This window comes from Tachysurus vachellii, chromosome 17 (assembly GCF_030014155.1).
Source record: "Tachysurus vachellii isolate PV-2020 chromosome 17, HZAU_Pvac_v1, whole genome shotgun sequence".
Lineage (NCBI taxonomy): Eukaryota > Metazoa > Chordata > Actinopteri > Siluriformes > Bagridae > Tachysurus > Tachysurus vachellii.
The window spans coordinates 9856436-9875138 of NC_083476.1; the positions used below are offsets into that span (position 1 = coordinate 9856436).

General features: G+C 37.0%; 2 protein-coding genes across 5 annotated transcripts in view; both read right to left on the reverse strand.

Annotated features, from left to right (window-relative positions):
• The window catches only part of LOC132859653 (prolyl 4-hydroxylase subunit alpha-2-like), a 46081-nt gene extending 45014 nt beyond the window's left edge, over positions 1-1067 (reverse strand). For all 3 annotated transcript variants that reach the window (XM_060890459.1, XM_060890461.1, XM_060890458.1), the window contains exon 1: positions 949-1067. The gene's annotated coding sequence lies outside the window, so the exon portion shown is untranslated. The remainder of the gene's footprint in view (positions 1-948) is intronic.
• Positions 1068-9023: 7956 nt separating this feature from the next.
• On the reverse strand, positions 9024-18212 carry wdr55 (WD repeat domain 55). 2 transcript variants are annotated; one of them, XM_060891217.1, is made up of 8 exons: positions 18095-18212; positions 14937-15049; positions 14523-14623; positions 14325-14412; positions 13622-13801; positions 13003-13102; positions 12743-12912; positions 9024-9798 (listed from the first exon to the last, which is right to left on the reverse strand). In XM_060891217.1, the coding sequence occupies exons 1-8, from the start codon at positions 18161-18163 to the stop codon at positions 9456-9458; spliced, it is 1164 nt and encodes a 387-aa protein (XP_060747200.1). In that variant the 5' UTR covers positions 18164-18212; the 3' UTR covers positions 9024-9455. The 2 variants fall into 2 exon arrangements, with proteins under 2 accessions (XP_060747200.1, XP_060747201.1); XM_060891218.1 differs by having other exon boundaries at positions 14937-15046; positions 18095-18193.
• Positions 18213-18703: the final 491 nt, after the last annotated feature.

Consider the following 18703-nt stretch of genomic DNA (forward strand, 5'->3'; position numbering starts at 1 on the left):
TTTCCGGTAAATTTCCATAGAAACTTCATGTAGGGAATTTTGAAAATATTGCAATATAAAGAAATTTGTTTAAATTTATATAAACTGTATCATATACAAACATTAATATAAACATTTTGTTTGGACATAAGCTAAAATGCATTCAATCTAATACAGATTTTTTTAATGAAATTTTGACAAATGTATCCACACATGAGAGGGTGTGTGGCTATAGAATAAGTAGTTCCATAGAATAAGATAAGTAAAAACACTTGTGCAATACTAGTAAGTCGTTTTCGGTGCTGGTGGGTGATTATTTAGGTTTTAGATTAAAAAAACATTACTTGGCATCAGGATGGTAACAGGTTTAGACAAGCAACACAAGGCTTAAACATTTGGAGAAAGTAGGCATTTTGTTTTACATGAGTGAAATATACACAATATAATAATTTAACCACCAACATCACAGTCAAGATTCTTAAGAACTTATCAGCATTTATATCTGTATTTGTCAAGGAATAATATCGTTTTTTTTTAGGTCGTTGTTCTTCTCAAACATATATTTCTTTCGAAGTATTGGTAATTGTTTGTTTATTGATTGCATTTTAGTTTGTGTTACTGTAATAAACTGTATGGAATTGCCAAAAAGCCATGATTTGTGTAGGTACAAAAGCTGCGCAAACATTAGAGATGTTTCTAGAACCTTCCATTCACAGAAATGTGGTATTTACTATATAAACTATGTAAAAATTCAGGCTAACGTTAAAAAAAATACTTAAGTTACATGTTCATATACAAGCTATACACCAAAATCCAAAACTAAATTGGCTCATTTTTACACAACGATTATAACCGTTTACCATCTGTATTTTTGTGTAAGCTACTGAGAGAAACGTGAGAGACAAAAAAAACAAAGCTTCTTGTTCGCCTTAAAAATAGTTAAAATAAAAAACCAAAATAGGACCTTACTTTAATTGATGCGGAGAACCTCTTGAAAGCTTATTCTACGCAATCCTTCAGCTATGTTGTAGAATAGCACTAAGTTTAACTGCCACGTACTAAAACTTCACTCTTTTTTTAAACGACCCTGGTGTGGAAACACGTAAATACCCTATTCAACGGGCAAAATATTCCCGAAAACGTCCAAGAACCTTAAAAACTAAACGAAACGAACAATCAAAAAGCAATTAAATTTCTTAACGTGTCAATGCAAACGCATTATTTGCACAGGCCAAAATGTACAACAAAGCTAGCTGACATCCAGAAATGTATATGATTGCGCTATCATATGCCTGTATATTAGCTATGATTTCACTTATATAATCATATACATAATTCAGTCGCTTAGTTTACTTACCTCTATTTAGAATGCAACACGTTCATTAAAAACAGTCAATACCAAACCTTTGTATTACGTCGTTTATACGGATTTTGTCATGTGTTTACGGTAAATCACGCCTTGTAACGTTGGTAACGGAGAGGGAAAAGCGGGGCGGCGCAAAATAGCGATTCGGGTTTTGTAGAAGATTTTGCACTGTTCTGGTCAAATATATGCTGCTAGACATAAGGCAAGAAGTAAAGCTGTATCTCATTAATGCACCCCAGAAACTCTCACATTGATAGTAAGCTGAACTGTACACGATTCACATAAAAATGTCTTGGTCTTAGTGACTCATGTATAATGTATAATGAAAGCTAATGTTTATCATTATGTCTTTTAGACCAACATTGTGACCTACAAAACCTTTTACATTTCAGGTACTGAATTATATTTAGGGGCTGTTTAAAACACACGTACCAAATCAAGGCAAGATGAAAATGTAACTCCTAATAGACCTGGTAATACTTTTAACTATATTTGTAAAAACATGAATTGTTCAATTGTAGAAGTCTCACTATTTTAATAAAAATATTTAATAATAAATAAGTCTCACTGAATAATAAAATGTCAGGATTTGTACATCAGTTCATGACAACAATCTTACAGTTCAAATATTGTTTAAACTTTTTATTAAAAGTAAATCTCATCCAGTTGGGCAACACAAGGATGCAGATGATTTAAATATTTTCACACAGGATCAATTCTCAGATGGCTGAACAATTTGGAAGATAATTCATTTAATTTAATTTATTTGTAAAGCGCTTTCAACAGTTTGTAGATAAGTGGAATGAAGCAACCAAGAGCTTCTGCGGAACTAATGGGTCAGCGCAAACACTGAGTTCAACACAGACGTAACACTAATCAAATGTTCACTGATGAATACATGACCGCAAAGCCGACTGACACAACAGTAGCTCAAATATGACGTGACAGTCTCCAGGTGACCCCATCCACAGCAATCCCATGAGCATCCCCAGCAGAGTGTACACCAGGCGATGAGACTACAACCAGGCGCTGGGCGTCATGATTGATGAAGTAGGTCCGTAGGAACTAGGAACTCAGAACAGGCATGTATAGCCTAACAGAGAGAGAGAGAGAGAGAGAGAGAGAGAGAGAGAGAGAGAGAGAGAATTAGAAAAAAATACAAGGTATGCTTGTAATCATGCTTCCTGGGACACAGTCAGCAAACCTGAGTGACTTGTGAGGGTGGAAAAGGTGACAGCATCCAAACATCCCATTTTAACAATCACCCTATACCGATGAACCTTCCATATCCACTCCTTTACCTGAGAACAGCAATTTATAAATAGCTACAGTAAACAAATGTTTTTTCAGCCTAGATATAAACACAGAGACTGTGTGTAAATCCTGAACACTAATTGTAAGGCTGTTCTATAACTGCAGGGCTCTGTAAGAAAAGGCTCTGATCCCTGCTATAGCCTTTACTACTTGATGTACTACCAAATAGCCTGCACCTTTTAATCGAAGTATGCGTGAAAGATCATAAAAAAAACAAAAGATCACTTTGGTACTGTGCTGTGAGACCATTCTGTGCTTTTTAGGTCAGTAACAGTATTTTATGATCAATGCAAAATTTGACTGGGAGCCAATGTAGCATGGATACCAATAATTTAATATTAAATTACCAATATAAAGATTGGGGCACGGTGACTTGGTGGTTAGCACGTTCGCCTCACACCTCCAGGGTTGGGGGTTCGATTCCTGGCTCCGCCTTGTGTGTGTGAAATTTTCATGTTCTCCCCGTGCCTCGGGGGTTTCCTCCGGGTACTCCGGTTTCCTCCCCCGGTCCAAAGACATGCATGGTAGGTTGATTGGCATCTCTGGAAAATTGCCCGTAGTGTGTGATTGCGTGAGTGAATGAGAGTGTGTGTGCCCTGTGATGGGTTGGCACTCCGTCCAGGGTGTATCCTGCCTTGATGCCCGATGAGGCCTGAGATAGGCACAGGCTCCCCGTGACCCAAGGTAGTTCGGATAAGCGGTAGAAAATGAATGAATGAATAAATGAATGAATGAATATAAAGATTTTCAAACGTATGTTAAGCATGAGCCTGGTTTGCTATTGTTTCCTGAAAGCCTTTGTTCAGAGATTTAAGATATGAATGGTAAGAAGGTCTAGTACTTTTTAAACACTTTTTAGTACCAAGATCAAGAGGTGAATATGACATTATGTATGACCCCCCCACCTGATATCTACATCAGAATTTCCCAATACACCCCCCATTTTTCTCTTGAGTTCCACATGCTACTCCTGAGTGACCAGCAATCCTGTAGGCAAACCTACTACTATTTGGACTTGCCTGATCCATCTTAATGCCCTTCTGCTTGGGTTAAGGTGTGGACTTTGATTTGACCGTTGCAAAACACAAATTTTCATCTTTTTCAGCCAAGCTCTCTTAAGTTTAAGGTCATGGACTGTTGCCCTGACATTCCCCTAAAATATGTCTTCATACAGTTTTGAATTCATTATTCTCTCACTAATAACAAGTGTGTCCTGTAGGTTATCAGATTTATACTCATTGGTACAACAAGGGACACCCCTTCAGCATTTCATTTGCATCAGCAAATAACACTTGCCCTTGTAATGAATATCTAACCTTTATTCAAACTGAAGAAGATTTTTGTGATCTTTTCTCTAATTATGGGTATGGTGTTATGGTTAGGAGTGATCATATTTGTGTTATTTAGTTAGTTAGTTAGTTAGTTGGTTATATAGATAGATAGATAGATAGATAGATAGATAGATAGATAGATAGATAGATAGATAGATAGATAGATAGATAGATAGATAGATAGCAGTGCAGAGATAGCAGTGCAGAGATAGCAGTGCAGAGATAGCAGTGCAGAGATGTGTGGACATTGTTGAAAAGTACAAGTAAATGGTTCTAAGGCTTTGGCATTGAAATAATGTGCAGACACTGTAAAGGAACAAGAAGTAAAAAAACCTTAAGGCTATGGCATTAAAAAATGTGCAAGCTGAATAAACAACTTCACTAAAAAAAAATATATATATATATATATATATATATATATATATATATATATATATATATATATATATCACTGCAGAATGCTTGCTTTATTAAGGGGGTTCCTCTTGCCTTAACTTGCAGCAGCAGCATATTTCTTAATATCTTAATTTCTTGCAGGGTCAAGTCTGTACTTACCCAGCAGCAACGCAGGCAGCAGCATGGTATACATAAGCCATTCCTATCAATCCCATCATTTCATTTAATAATTTGGGGTATGCAGTAAACATAGATGCAAACAGTCACAAGTTTCATGTTTCTAAACATCATGTTTCACTGTTCTTTTCATACAATATGTCTACAATGCCAAAAGTTGTCAGCCTGTAAAAAAGAAATGGTGGGAAATTGCTGGTTTATTGTAATACTGACAAGAGGAAATTTACATTTCTGTACAAAATATATGTGTATTAAAACTACATGCTGTGCTCATCAACTGTTCATGCCCTGCTGCAGTTATCAACTTTATTAAGTTTATTCATCCAACAGAGGGGAAATTTGCATAGTTACATGGGTAAAGGAATAGCAACTTGTGGTTGGGGGTCTACTGGGAGCAGTACTGGTTGTATAGTCTCACAGCAGCAGGGAGGAAAGACCTGTGGTACTGCTCCCTCACACAAAAGTAAAAGCTGCCCAGTGTCATCAGACTCTCATGCTTGGTGTGAGAGTCATTTACCAACATACATGGTAGCATGGCTATCATACTCCTTTCTTCCACCAACTGCACTGGGTCAAGAGAGTATTCAGGAGAGTTGACCTTTCTTAATGATTTTTTTCTAGTCTCTTCCTGTTTGCAGCAGTGATACCACTGCCCAGAACACAACCCCATAAAAAATGACCACCTCAGTCAAAAAAAGGTGGAGTACCCACTGCACTCCAAAGGACCTGTCTTCTTAGCAGGCACAATCTGCTCTGTCCTTTGTTGTAAAGTCCAGTAGAATTGTCTTGTCCAGGTCATTTCATTGTTGAGATGAACAAACATGTACTTATACGAGTTTACTATCTCAATGTCTATTGTGAATGTTCACCGGTGTCAGGAGGAGGTTTTGCGCTTGCAGAAATCCACCACCAGCTCCTTAATCTTACTCAAGTTGATCTGGAGGAAGTTCTTCTGGCACCAGACTACTGGTCCTGGAACAGTCCTCTGTAGTTTGCGTCATCCTCCTCAGTTATAAGGTCAATGATTGCAGAGTCATCAGAGAACTGATAGCCAGCTGTGTCGTATCTGCAGTATAGTGTGTGAAGATGAAAGGAGCCAGAACCGTTCCCTGAGGTTAGTAAGGTACTCCAGGATCCAAGATGCAAGGTGACGTTCCATCAAGGTTCAAGATTTTTATTGTTAATGCCACCATCTCTTCATCACCATATCAGACATACAGAGGAATCAAAATAAAATTTCTCTTCTCTTTTATCAACTGTTTACATAGTGAATGTAATACAGAAAGGTTTTTATAAGAATATCAGCAGTTAGTGTAATATAGAAACAGACTTGTATGGGGCAACAGCGGTGTACTTGTAATAAACAGACATACAGTATATATAAACCAAGTGAATATATCTCGTAATGTATATACATCTGAGTAAATGTACACAGTGAATTTGATAATATACAAATGTGTCAACAACTTGTAAGGTGCAAATATACATCCAAATATATGTAAACATTCTGTGTTCTGGGTGTAAAGCCTTTTAAGGTGCAAGGCAGATAACAGCAGTATGACAGTAGTGCAAAAAGACTGTAATGTGTACAATTGCAACATTGACATTTAAGAATATGTACATGTAATGTGTTTTTTTTTTTTTTTTTTTAGGAGTAGGTGGGAGACGGGGAGGTACAGTAATGGACAGAGTTCAACATCCTGAAAGCCTGATGGAAGCAAGCATGGTAAGCAAGCCTGAAGGCTCTGGTACATTCTCCCTGAAGACAGCAGGCAGAAGTAGAGGTTAGATGGGTGTGAGCTATCAGCAGCGATGCTGATGGCTCTGCTATGCCCCCTTTCCACAAGAAAGAACCGGGTGCTGGTTTGAAGTTGGTTCTGCTGGCAAGCCTTCTAAGAACTGGTTTGCCTTTCCATGGGCTATGGAGCCATCACAGAGCCAAGTCTTACTGTATACAACAGCAAAGGGCAAACACAAACACAACATCAACAACGGCGGATATTGCTTTACTGTTAATGTTCATGGCTTTGTGAACCTACACTAGCATCTAAAAGCGGGAAATCCTGATTAAATTGATTTAAAAATGGCGCTAACCACATTCTCTTTTGTCTCGTTGGACACAGTAACCCCACCCCCAGCCCCTGACGCAAGCAGTTCTTAAGTCTAGACCAGCAATGTTTTGTTGCTACTGAAGAACCACTTTTCCTGGTTCAGAGCCAGTGCTTTGCGTGTTGAAAAAGAAAAAACTGATTTTAAATTAGGCTCTGAAAAAGCCTTGGTGGAAAAGGGGCACTAGAGAGGCGCATTGTCTGTGTGTTCCAGCTTGTATCTCAGAAGTACAAGCTGTACAGTATTAAAAGAACTTGAAAAATCAAAAAACATAATTTTCACAGTTCTCCCTGGCTTGCCCAGGTGATAGAGGGCCCTGTGTAGGCGAAAGCTGGCAGTGTGGTCCACACCAGTTTCCCTTTATGGCTAAAACACACCTACTGTATCTAAATGCATAAAAGAGAAGCAGAATAAAACCAAGAGCTACATTAATGCACATACAGTCATGTGATAAAAAAAGACACAATTAAATATTCTGTCCTTTATTAAGAAATGTCAACATGTCAATTTCTGATCTAGTTTTAATTTGTGCCTAATTCGTTTAATTCAATTAAAATTTTATTTGTCACATACACATACTGTACAGAGTATGACATGCAGCGAAATATTTAGGTTTTCACATATACCAGGTTATTATGAGCCTGGGGTCAGAGTGCAGGGTCAGCCATAGTGCATCCCTGGAGCAGGTGAGGTTAAGGGCCTTGCTCAAGGACCCAACCTTGATGTCTCAGCAGCTTGTGGGCTTGGACCCCGACCTTCTGATCAGTAACCCAAAGCCTTAACCACTGAACCATCACGTCCTGTAGATGAAAGTCTTTACAGTCAATAAGATCCATAATCTCATCCATCCTAACATCAGCCATCGCGGCCATGCTCTTACATCTGAGCAGATGCTTTGCATTGCCTTACGTTTTTTTTTTGTGCAAATTGTAGTTTTGTGTATAACATCGGGGATGCAGAACATATTAGTAAGGCTAGAGCCGGAGCGGTCAGGAAAGTGCGCCTCGCTCTTAAGTGCTTTCTGAACATTTTTGTGTTGTTTCATGATAAAATAAAATACTGTTCTTCCGGTTTCACCTCTGATGATATAACAGTTGGGAATTTACTCTAAAATAGTTCTTAATTACTAACTACAAATTACATCTTCAAACAGTCTAATTAGATTAATGTAATAATTACTATCTCTAGAAAGTATTGGTCTACTTACTAATTTGGTCTACTTACTTATTAATTACTTTCTAAATCCCAAATCAACATCAACCACTTGAACAATAAGGAGAGACAAGAAATGAACAATATACAATTGCATGAATTATCCTTGAATTGAACAAAGTGTGTAACTGGAGGGAGAAGTTTACATTAAAAATATAACTTCTAAAGGTGTATATATATATATATATATATATATATATATATATATATATATATATATATATATATAAAATACATTTTTAAAATTTGATGTTAAATCCACTATTGTTTTATACAGCAGTGTTGCTTTTTTTTTTTTTTTTTTTAAATACGTGTTCAAATTCTCCATATTTTCGCCAGCATAACCGGAAGTGCTTATGCAAGAATATGGAGAATTTGAACACGTATTTTTTAAATAAAATAAAAAAAAAAGCAGTGTTGCTTTTTAAAACAAAAAAAAAAAAAATACGTGTTCAAATTCTCCATATTCTTGCATAAGCACTTCCGGTTCTGCTGGCGAGAAATATGCAGACTTTTCTTTTGTCTGACGCTGTTGCCATGGTGACTCGTTATATCTGGGCTCCATTGCTAATGGCTTTTTAAAGTTTAACGCGCTTAACTCAGATTCAGTCAACTTAGAGTTGATAAAACTAACTCTTTTCAGCTGTTCTGTAACCGAAAACTCAGAGTTTCCCATCTCGGGGTTTGTCAACTCAGAGTTCAAGTTTAAACTCAGAGTTGGTTGAACCTCCTTTCTGAAACGGCCCTCTGCACTGTGGTAAGAAAAACATGATAATGTAGATATGTTTGTTTATTTAATATTTATTGTGCCACTGACAAGTAAAATCATGACTAAGAATAAATATTTCTGAAAATACCAGGAACTGAGCCAAACTTCAACACTTCCTTAGTGCTAAAGACAATTATATACAATTAAATATTCACTGATTAAATTTGTGCTATTGACCACATTATCTAAATTTTGATGTGAAATTTTTGACATTATCAGGTATCTGATTACAATTGGAACTAATTGGGCTTATGCTACATGTTACAGCACTTACTTATACAAGTTACTTATTCTTACCATCACGTTTATTTATTGTGTGATAAAAGCACACTTAACTAACATGAGGTTTGACACCTTTAAACAGACTGACTGCTTTTACCACCAATTTTATTAAACAGGCTCCTTACCAACCTAACCTTTATAAAGACAATAGCCTAGTTTGTTAGTTGAAGAACAGTTTTAAGGCTTGGGTTATTTGTTATTAGCAGAAGAGATGACATTTTCCATTTACAGATATGCATAATAGTAGACAGGATACAGCCAGTGATTAAATACCTGTACAGAGCATATCTAAGGTAGATATACGTGATAAAATGACCAATGAGTGTAGTTACAAGACAAAAGTAAAATTACTTGAATCAGTAATGTATCCATTGAAGACAGGCAGTAACAATGTATAATGCACCCGTAATGTACATCATTAGATTCTTCCTGGTGTAAATAACTGCTAATTTGGTACAGCTAATACAGATTAAAAAAATAGGCTACTGCAATTAATAGAAGCTTGAGCACATGAAACGTCTTAGTTTCTTTCACTGTCCCCATCATTATCTTCATCACTGTCCTCTGCCTCTTCTGTTGTACTGTTTGGGTCATTACTGTCAAGTAGTCCAGAGAAAAAGTCCCCTACTCCACCAAATGCTTTATTGCTAAGTGCCTTGAGACAGCCATCTTTTTTTTTTTGCTGTCGATAATCGCTGACACTCATGGCAAGGAGTCTTGAAATATCCCAAAACTTGATGAGCTGGTCATGAGCACAGCTGGCAAGAAAGCGTTTGTCCCATGAACAAGCTATTTCCTCGATAGGTTCACTGATGTGCTGCCCTACACTGCCAACAACCCGATTTGGCAAGATATTGACAGCCCTGCAGAGAAGGTAAAGTATTATAATACATACAGTGAATGCAGAAAAAAACAGCACAATCCAAAGTACATATTAACACAACTAGCAAATAATAAATTAACATAAGCTAACCATTCTCTTTTCACTTAAAGAAAGGCTTTATAGCAACTATCACTTTTTAAATCAGTAAAATCCAAATTTTCAAGACCTTTATAGTCAGAACCACACATACTTGTACATGAAGTTATTGTTATTTTAGATGTCTACCACAGTATAGGCTATTAGATTTTAAATAATAAATATAAGCTCTCAGATCTTCAGTCAATATCTAATTAAAGCTGCAGTTGTTTGTCTGATAAGTGTATGCTCCATGAAATTGTAACCCCCACTCTTGAGTCTGTGTGAACTTAAACTTATTTGGTGTATGTTCTGTGGATGCGCAACACAAAAGTTTCCCGATGTGCAGCGGACAACAGGATTTTCCTTTGAACAACCACTAATCTGCACCACTGAATGAGAAGAATCAGGAACACTGACCTCTGTTTGATTGAAGAATAATAAACATAAAACTGACAGCGCATCATTTTGGTTTCTACCAAGATGTCTAGTGATTCCAGACAGAGGATTTACAACAAAGTATTTAAAATTACATTTTAATTTGTTAGTTTGTCCACTTAATTTTGGTCCTTTAAAAAGGGGTAATTACTGAAAAATGCTTTAATTCCTATACCATCCAATTTGGATGGAAAGACCCTTAGATTTGAAGGTGAAAGCACTTTAGCTCATATTTATTAGTTAATTTCGTCTGCAAACAACTTTGTCCAAATGTCCAAATATTTATGGTCCTGTCTCTATTTTTATGCTATAAATGGCAATAAATCTTTTAAAATGATTGTAAATAAAAAATGAATACACTAACATTCAGACTAGTGTTTGGGCAACTGAAGGGGAGTGAAGTAGTTTAGTCAAAGCTAAGCCCTTACATACTGTTAAGACAAAATTTAAAAAACAATGACTTGACAATAGGCAATGATATGTTAATATAAGTTGAACATGACCTGTTATGAGTTACAATTTAAACAGTATCATTGTTTCACTAATCACTGTAACTTACTCAAACCACTATTTCCTTGAATTACCTTTCAAAAGTCAATTTCCAATTGTGTCAAAATAAAGCTTTATACATCACTCATCAAATGTTTTTGGAAGAATAAATCAAGAACCAATACAGATCTCTGAAGTGTATTGCTTTTTAGACTTGCCATCACATTTATTACATGATTTACACATTTTATAGGATTTCATTTTGGGAAAAAAAAACCAACTATTCAACATAAAAATGTATTTAATTTTAATGTAGATCATAAACTATATTATAAATATTTGGGAGAGATAGCTTAGAACTAAGCTATGAAATAAGAACTGTTTACAGTGGGGCTCGAAAGTTTGGGCACCCCAGGTAAAAATTTGTATTAATGTGCATAAAGAAGCCAAGAAAATATGGAAAAATCTCCAAAAGGCATCATATTACAGATTAGATATTCTTATATGTCAAAAAAGTTAGATTTTATTTCCATCATTTACACTTTCAAAATAACAGAAAACAAAAAAATGGCATCTGCAAACGTTTGGGCACTCTGCAGAGTTAATACCTTGTACTGCCCCCTTTGGCAAGTATCACAGCTTGTAAACGCTTTTTGTAGCCAGTCAAGAGTCTTTCAATTCTCAGGTATCTTCGCCCATTCTTCCTTAGAAAAGTCTTCCAGTTCTTTGAGATTTCTGGGCTGTCTGTCACGCACTGCTCTTTTAAGGTCTATACATAGATTAACAATTATGTTGAGGTCAGGAGATTGTGAAGGCCATGGCAAAACCTTCAGTTTACGCCTCTTGATGTAATCCACCGTGGATTGAGGTGCGTTTAGGATCATTATCCATTTGTAGAAGCCATCCTCTCTTTAACTTCAGCTTCTTCACAGCTGGCATCAAGTTAGCGTCCAAAATTTGCTGAAATTTTATTGAATCCATTTTTCCTCGTGAAATGTTCCTTGTGCCACTGGCTGCAATACAACCCCAAAGCATGATTGATCCAATCCCATGCTTAACAGTTGGACAGAGGTTCTTTTCATTAAATTCTGTGCCCTTACTTCTCCAAATGTACCTTTGCATATTCTTGCCAAAAAGTTGTATTTTAACCTCATCGGTCCACAGAACTTGTTTCCAAAATGCATCAGGCTTGTCTATATGTTCATTTGCAAACTTCAAACGCTGACTTTTGTGGTGAGGATGTAGAAGAGGTTTTCTTCTGATGACTCTTCCATGAAGACCACATTTGTAAGTTTCTCTTTATAGTGGAACGGTGTACCACAACTCTTTGTCTGCCAGATCTTTCTGGAGGGATCGTGCAGTCAAACCAGGGTTTTGACTTGCTTTTCTCACAATCCTGCGAGCTGTTCTGTCTGATATTTTTCTTGGTCTTCCAGATCTTGCTTTAACTTCCACTGTTCCTGATGACTGCCATTTCTTAATTACATTCCGAACAGAGGATATTGGCATCTGAAAACGCTTTGCTATCTTCTTATAGCCTTCTCCTGCTTTGTGAGCTTCAACTATTTTCAGTTTCAGGTTTCTATACAACTGCTTAGAAGAACCCATGGTGCTGATTGTTGGGGCAAGGTCAGATAAGTCTGGGCATTTAAAACCTTTGAGATTGACATCACCTGGTCTTTCCAGATGATGATTGAGAACAATCCATGACACTGTCAGGTCTCAGCTTTCCAAAGGGGGCAGTACATGCTATAAACTCTGCAGGGTGCCCAAACTTTTGCCATTTTGGAGATTTTTCCATCTTTTCTTGGCTTCTTATTCACATTAATAAAAGATTTTTAGCTGGGGTGCCCAAACTTTCAAGCCCCACAGTATATTAGTCTTGTTCACTGCAGTGTTTTGTCACTCTGCTTGCCCCTTACCTGATGACTCCATCCATAGAGGCAGTACACAATATGTTGTCTGTAATTGGAACAATGCAGTCTACAGACTCTGCCTGGAGGGCAAATCGATCACTAGTTGCACCAAATCCATTCCAGTTGAAAATGTAGAGCGTCCCTTCGCTGGAGCCACACACCACCTTTCGGCCATGCTGTGATTCAGGGAAAGAACAAGATAGTTTCTTCTTAAACATCATTATCATACTAGCATTATCCTTGCATTATCATTGTGTATCCGTCACCTTCATAATGGACACAGAAGTGAGATCGCCATCCTGGATTTCAGAGAGCAGTTCAAATCTTCTCCTCTTTAAATTGAACACACCCATAGATCCATCACCACTAAAGACAAGAACCCAAAACATTGTTTTTTTTTCTTAAAAAAAATAAATAAATAAATAAATAAATAATAAAAAAAAATTTCTTGTTCGATTTTCTAAAATGATAGAGTTTTTCGAAGTCAGGAAATACATAATAATATGGGCATCATTATCAGGCTGGATATAAACAGATGTATTTGTATTGTGACCAGGAAATTATGATGTGTTAGCCTAGTGGTTAAGGTTTCCCTGGTCCCAATGTCTACCAAATCGCCACCGCTGGCACCCAGCAAGGCATCCAACACTCAACTGCTCAGTTATACATAATGATTTAATAACACAAGTCACTATGGATAAGGGTGTCTGCCAAATACCGTAAAATGTAAATGTACCCATGTAAATTCTGTAAATTTGGGAAAAAGTTTTAATTTTCATAGTACAATTTGGCTTAAGCAAACATTTGCTCACAGCTTTACTAAGAGATTGATAAATAACCCCCATTCAATTTTGAAGGGGTGTTTATTTGCTGTTAGCTTGGTACCTGGATGTAAGCAAAGTCCTCTTTGCTGAATCAGCAGCTATGTCACTGATGTAGTCCTCGTGGTGTTTCAGGGACATAAATGAAGTGCTTCTTCTCATGTCCCACACTTTCAATGTGCCCTCATCATCCCCAGTGGCAACCACATTCTCATCAACTACCAGCAGGGCATTAATAGGCTTGCTAAACAGAAAAATCAAGTCAGTTTAAAGCAGGAGAACCTATGACCCACCACCCTAGAATTATAGGGCTACTACTCTACTAAATTGTGATCATTACTGCTTTACTGCAAAATAGTGTCATTACAAATTAGGGTATATGAGAAAGATATTCTGAACACAATTAAAATAGAACAGAATGGAAGAGATACTAGAGGCAATAATATATATTCTAATTTATTTCTTGTAGAAAGACACCATCTTTGTTCATGGCACCACAACCTTTTTCTCATAAAAAAAATATTAGACAAGATCTCTGACAAACAAGCAGTGGTAGTGAAGAGTTAGGTAACAGACATAGCAGGAAACAGTTTGGTCTGCGTGAGTCGTTAGGGAACAAGAAAAATTAGTACCAGTAGCAGCAGCAAAATCTTTAAATTATAATTCGGTTGATTGGCTTGACACTATACTGTAAGTCAAAGCTACCTTCACAGATCTTCACATGACCAAACACTTTTAGAATTTACAGACTAAGCACTAAGCAATACCTGTGGGCTTTAGAAAGGCGCGTAACAAGTTTTCCAGCCACTGCATCCATGACATGAACAGCTTTGTCTTTGGACACGCTAAATAATTCTGGAAGATAGAAGAATGTACAGGAACAAATCAAATCAAACAAAACAAAACAGTACAGCATAGCATAAAAGACCAACTGAGATAAACACAGCTTGTAAAAACATACTCACTTTCTCCATCACTTGAGAAAGCAACTTTTCTGCAGGACTTCAGGTGATGCCCAGATGACCACAGCTCTTTGTTCTTCCCATCTTCGCATGAGTATCTGTATCTGCAATGTTGGAAGCATCAGTTAAAGTTTTAGATTTCACAAGGGGGAAAAACAAAAGTTCCAAAAGACATATAAAATTGTAATTAAATGGGTTATGTTTCAGCTCTGGATTAAGTGGATGCATTCTTACAGAGAAACCCTCTGGTGAAGGCTTCAATATATAATTACAGTAATCAATCTGATCATCTGTTAAATGATGTAGACATTGTAAGCAGTACTCTCTATCATGTGTTCTAAACGCATTATGAAATGGCTTCAGATGTTAGCAGCCAGAAATAGCACAGTTCACATGTCTGTTTTAAAAGCGACATACAAATATATGTCTCCATCAACATCTCCAGCAGCAAGGATATCTTCTTTTGGATGGAAAGCCAGTGTGTTAATGATGGCCTCTTGCTTGATGTCTTCTGGAGTCTCTCGGATCTTCTATGGCATTGAAGAACATTATAGGCATTATTATGGCATTATAGCTAAGGAGTAGGACAAACTGTCAGCATGTAAATATTTGAAACAATAAAAAGAAACAGCAAAAGATATACTGCTTTTATAAAAACTTTTTACTTATACTTTTCATACTATACACACACCAAATCAAGTACTGCATTACGGTGTTCTCTATCTACATATTGCTTTTTTAAAAATGAAGTTATCTAATCAGTTAATCATGTGGCTGCAGTGCACTGCAAAAAACTCACACAGACATAGGCCATCAACATCAGATAATGTTCACATTAACCAACAGAATGGGAAAAATGCGCACTCAGTGATTCTGATGATGATTTGATGTTGGACAGGTTGGTCTGAGTATTTTTTATTTTTTTTATAAACGCTGATATCCTGGGAGTTTACTCAGAATAGTACAATAAAGAAAGGCTACAGTAACTCATAACCACACTCTACAACTGTGGTGAGCAGAAAAGCATATCAGAATGCACAACATATCAAACCTTAATGCAGATGGTCTACAACAGCAAAGGAACACACGGGTTCAACCCTAATAATGTTCCAAGATATAAAAGTCAACCTTAAACTGGTTACATGAACATGTCATTGAGTTCACTGTTATTCAGCATTATTCATCTTCCAGGCCATAGGATCTGAATGTAATCAAACACCTTAGGAATCTGGTAAAATGGACAACTGTGATAGAATGAGAGATTCAGAGCATGAAATTGCACCTGAAAAACTGCAAGGTCTGCATGATACAATCATGTTAACAAAACAAAATCTCAAAGGAATGTGTCCAACATCTTATGCAATCCATGGCACTAAGAATTAAGGCTGTTTGAGAGCAACAGGGGGCCCTAACTTGTATTAGTATATAGTTCTTACTTAATTCTTAAGATATCTATCTAAAACTATGCAGCAAGATATGGAGTACAAGAGAAAGTTCATCTCAGAATGGCTCAAAATAAACTAATTCAAGGTTGTGGTGTGGTCAAATTAAAGTCCTGAATTAAACCCAATTTAGAGGTCATGACCAAAAAACCCTCCAAAAAAAAATTCACCATGGTGAGCTTTGTTGCAGGGCCTTTTCCCTTAAATAAAGAAATGTCTGTCTTAGATCATATTTTGTACTTGAAATCATTTAGTGTGAAAAATGTCTATGAACTATAAGAAAATAAGAATGGGACACATACGTTTCTGTGGCACTTTTCACGCTCATCAAAGCATTCAGTGAGCTCTTGTGGACTGTGCGCAGGAAGAGGTCTCTCCCATCAGTTAGTTTTAGTCATCAGTTTTAATATTTTCAACATAAGATACATTTTTAGATCTTTTATTATTTTCTTGTAAAGAAAAATCAGTTTGTAAATACACTCCTGAACAAGATCTTAAGACGGGGAAACATTACAAGTATTCACATTTCATGCTGGTGGTTTGTAACCAGGTTGTAAGAACTGCTTCAAAATGTCAGAAGAAATAGGAGCAAGAGACAAGGTGTAGAGAGTAGGCAATTTATTGAAAACTGCATTTAAACTCAAACAGGCTGTTCAATCTGCACTAATATATTGCTTTCATGTCATTATCTCCTGATGGCAAGTTCAAAAATTCTTTCTGTTTTTGAACGCACCAGGATTGTCGAGCTGCACAAGCAAGGGCTCTCACAATGAGCCATGCTGCTGAAGTTGGGCGCAGGAAGACAGTCATTTTAAATTTCTTAAAAGTTCCTGAGAGTTATGGGACAAAAAATTCAAGTGGTAGACCCAAAAAAATTTCACGTGCACTGAGCTGGAGGATCCGACAGGCTGTCCATTAAGACACAGGCTGATCCTGGTCCCAAATAAAGGCCCTTACTGATGCGAACTGAAGCCCAATATTCATAAGACAGCACCTGCGAGAGAAATACTTAAAGAACAAAAAACGTCTTCAAATGCCACGTTTGGATTTTGCAATGGAGAACCAAACATGGGACATTGAAGGTGGAAGAAATTTTATTCTCTGACAAAAATAAAAATTTAACCTAGGTGGTTCTGATGGCTTTCAACATTACTGGCATGACAAGGAGATCCCACTGGAGACGTTTTCTGCCCGGCACAGTGGAGGAGGCACCATCATGATATGGGGTGCTTGTTCTTTCAATGGGAAATGGAGCTTCAGGTTGGGCAGAGGTGTCAACCGGAAGCTGGCTATGTGGACATATCTTGACTGAGGGCCCTCGTCTGTGTGGTAATGACTGGGTCTTTCAACAGGACCACGCTGCAATTCAGAACACCCACCTGACAAAGGACTTCACTTTATTCCAGGAGAATAGTGTTGCTCTTTTGGACCATCCTGCATGTTCCCCTGATCTAAATCCCCTTGTGAATGTTCAAGGATGGATGGCAAGGGACGTTTACAAAAACGGACATCAGTTCCAGACTGTAGATGCCCTTCATGAAGCCATATTCACCACATGGAGCAACGTTCCCACCAGCCTCCTGAAAACAGTTACATCAAACATGACAATACGAGTTCTTGAAGTGATCGACAAGAACAATGACGCTTCTCACCACTGAGACCTTTTTTGACATTTTTAGTTCTGTTTTTTTAGGCTTTGGTCTTAAACATTTGATCAATTGATGAACAGTCTGTTTGAGTTTAAATGCAGTTTTCAATAAATTGCCTGCTCTCTCATTTTTGTCTCTTGCTCCTGTTTCTTCTTGACATTTTGAAGCAGTTTTTACAACCTGGTTACAAACCACCAGCATGAAATGTAAACACTTGTAATGTTTCCCCAGTCTTACTATATTGTACAGGAGTGTGTATATATATAACTGTGTATATATAAATGTGGATAACTCATTTACCCCAAAAGAGCCTACAATATTCCTCAACACCTCACTGGTTGCTGTAGAAAGTCACTGGACTCCTAATACACATCATATGGATCAAACAACTTCATAAAACCGTGTCAAACCTGCTGAAATTGTCTACACTCATTGTTTATTTAAATTAAGTTGTAATAATAAATTGTACTGGCTAGACACTTACATTTTTTTCTAGATCACCGAGCATTTCTTCATCTGGTAAAGTCTCGTGTTTCAGCTCGGTAGTCGCCATGTTGTGTGCAGGCTGAAATAAACTTCCTGGTTAAAGGTTTGCGATCTACGGTGGCCCGGAGGACCTCTGGAGGATGCAAATGTATCAGCTGCCAAATGAAAGGTTTTAAATATCTACATATTTCAAACTTAAGTGTCATAATAATAATGAATGTGTATTTAAACCGAGTATCCAGTTGTAAATACAACCCGGTTGTAAATGTATAACTGATATAACACTGCTTTGTAAGTAAAGTAATATGTACACATGGTAGGAAACCAGAAAAGTTTTGTTTGTTTTTTAAAATAAGAATACATATTTTACAATAATTTACAATGTAATAGTAATAATAATAGTAATGATAATAACAATAAGAATAGTTATTATTATTATTATTATTATTATTATTATTATTATTATTAATCCAGGCCCGCCTGCCTCAACAACTACCGCCCTGTAGCTCTGACATCAGTAGTGATGAAGTGCTTCGAGAGACTTGTCAGAGACTTCATCACTGCATCACTACCAGACACACTGGATCCACTACAGTTCACGTACCGC

Excerpts from the sequence above, each read along its gene's own strand:
- wdr55 (XM_060891217.1), bottom strand. The coding sequence starts at position 18,163 with ATGGCGACTACCGAGCTGAAACACGAGACTTTACCAGATGAAGAAATG. Across the intron at positions 13,802-14,324 it reads CGCCTTTCTAAAGCCCACAG|CAAGCCTATTAATGCCCTGC; the intron begins GTATTGCTTAGT and ends TTTTCTGTTTAG. Across the intron at positions 12,913-13,002 it reads CTTCTGTGTCCATTATGAAG|CATGGCCGAAAGGTGGTGTG; the intron begins GTGACGGATACA and ends CCTGAATCACAG.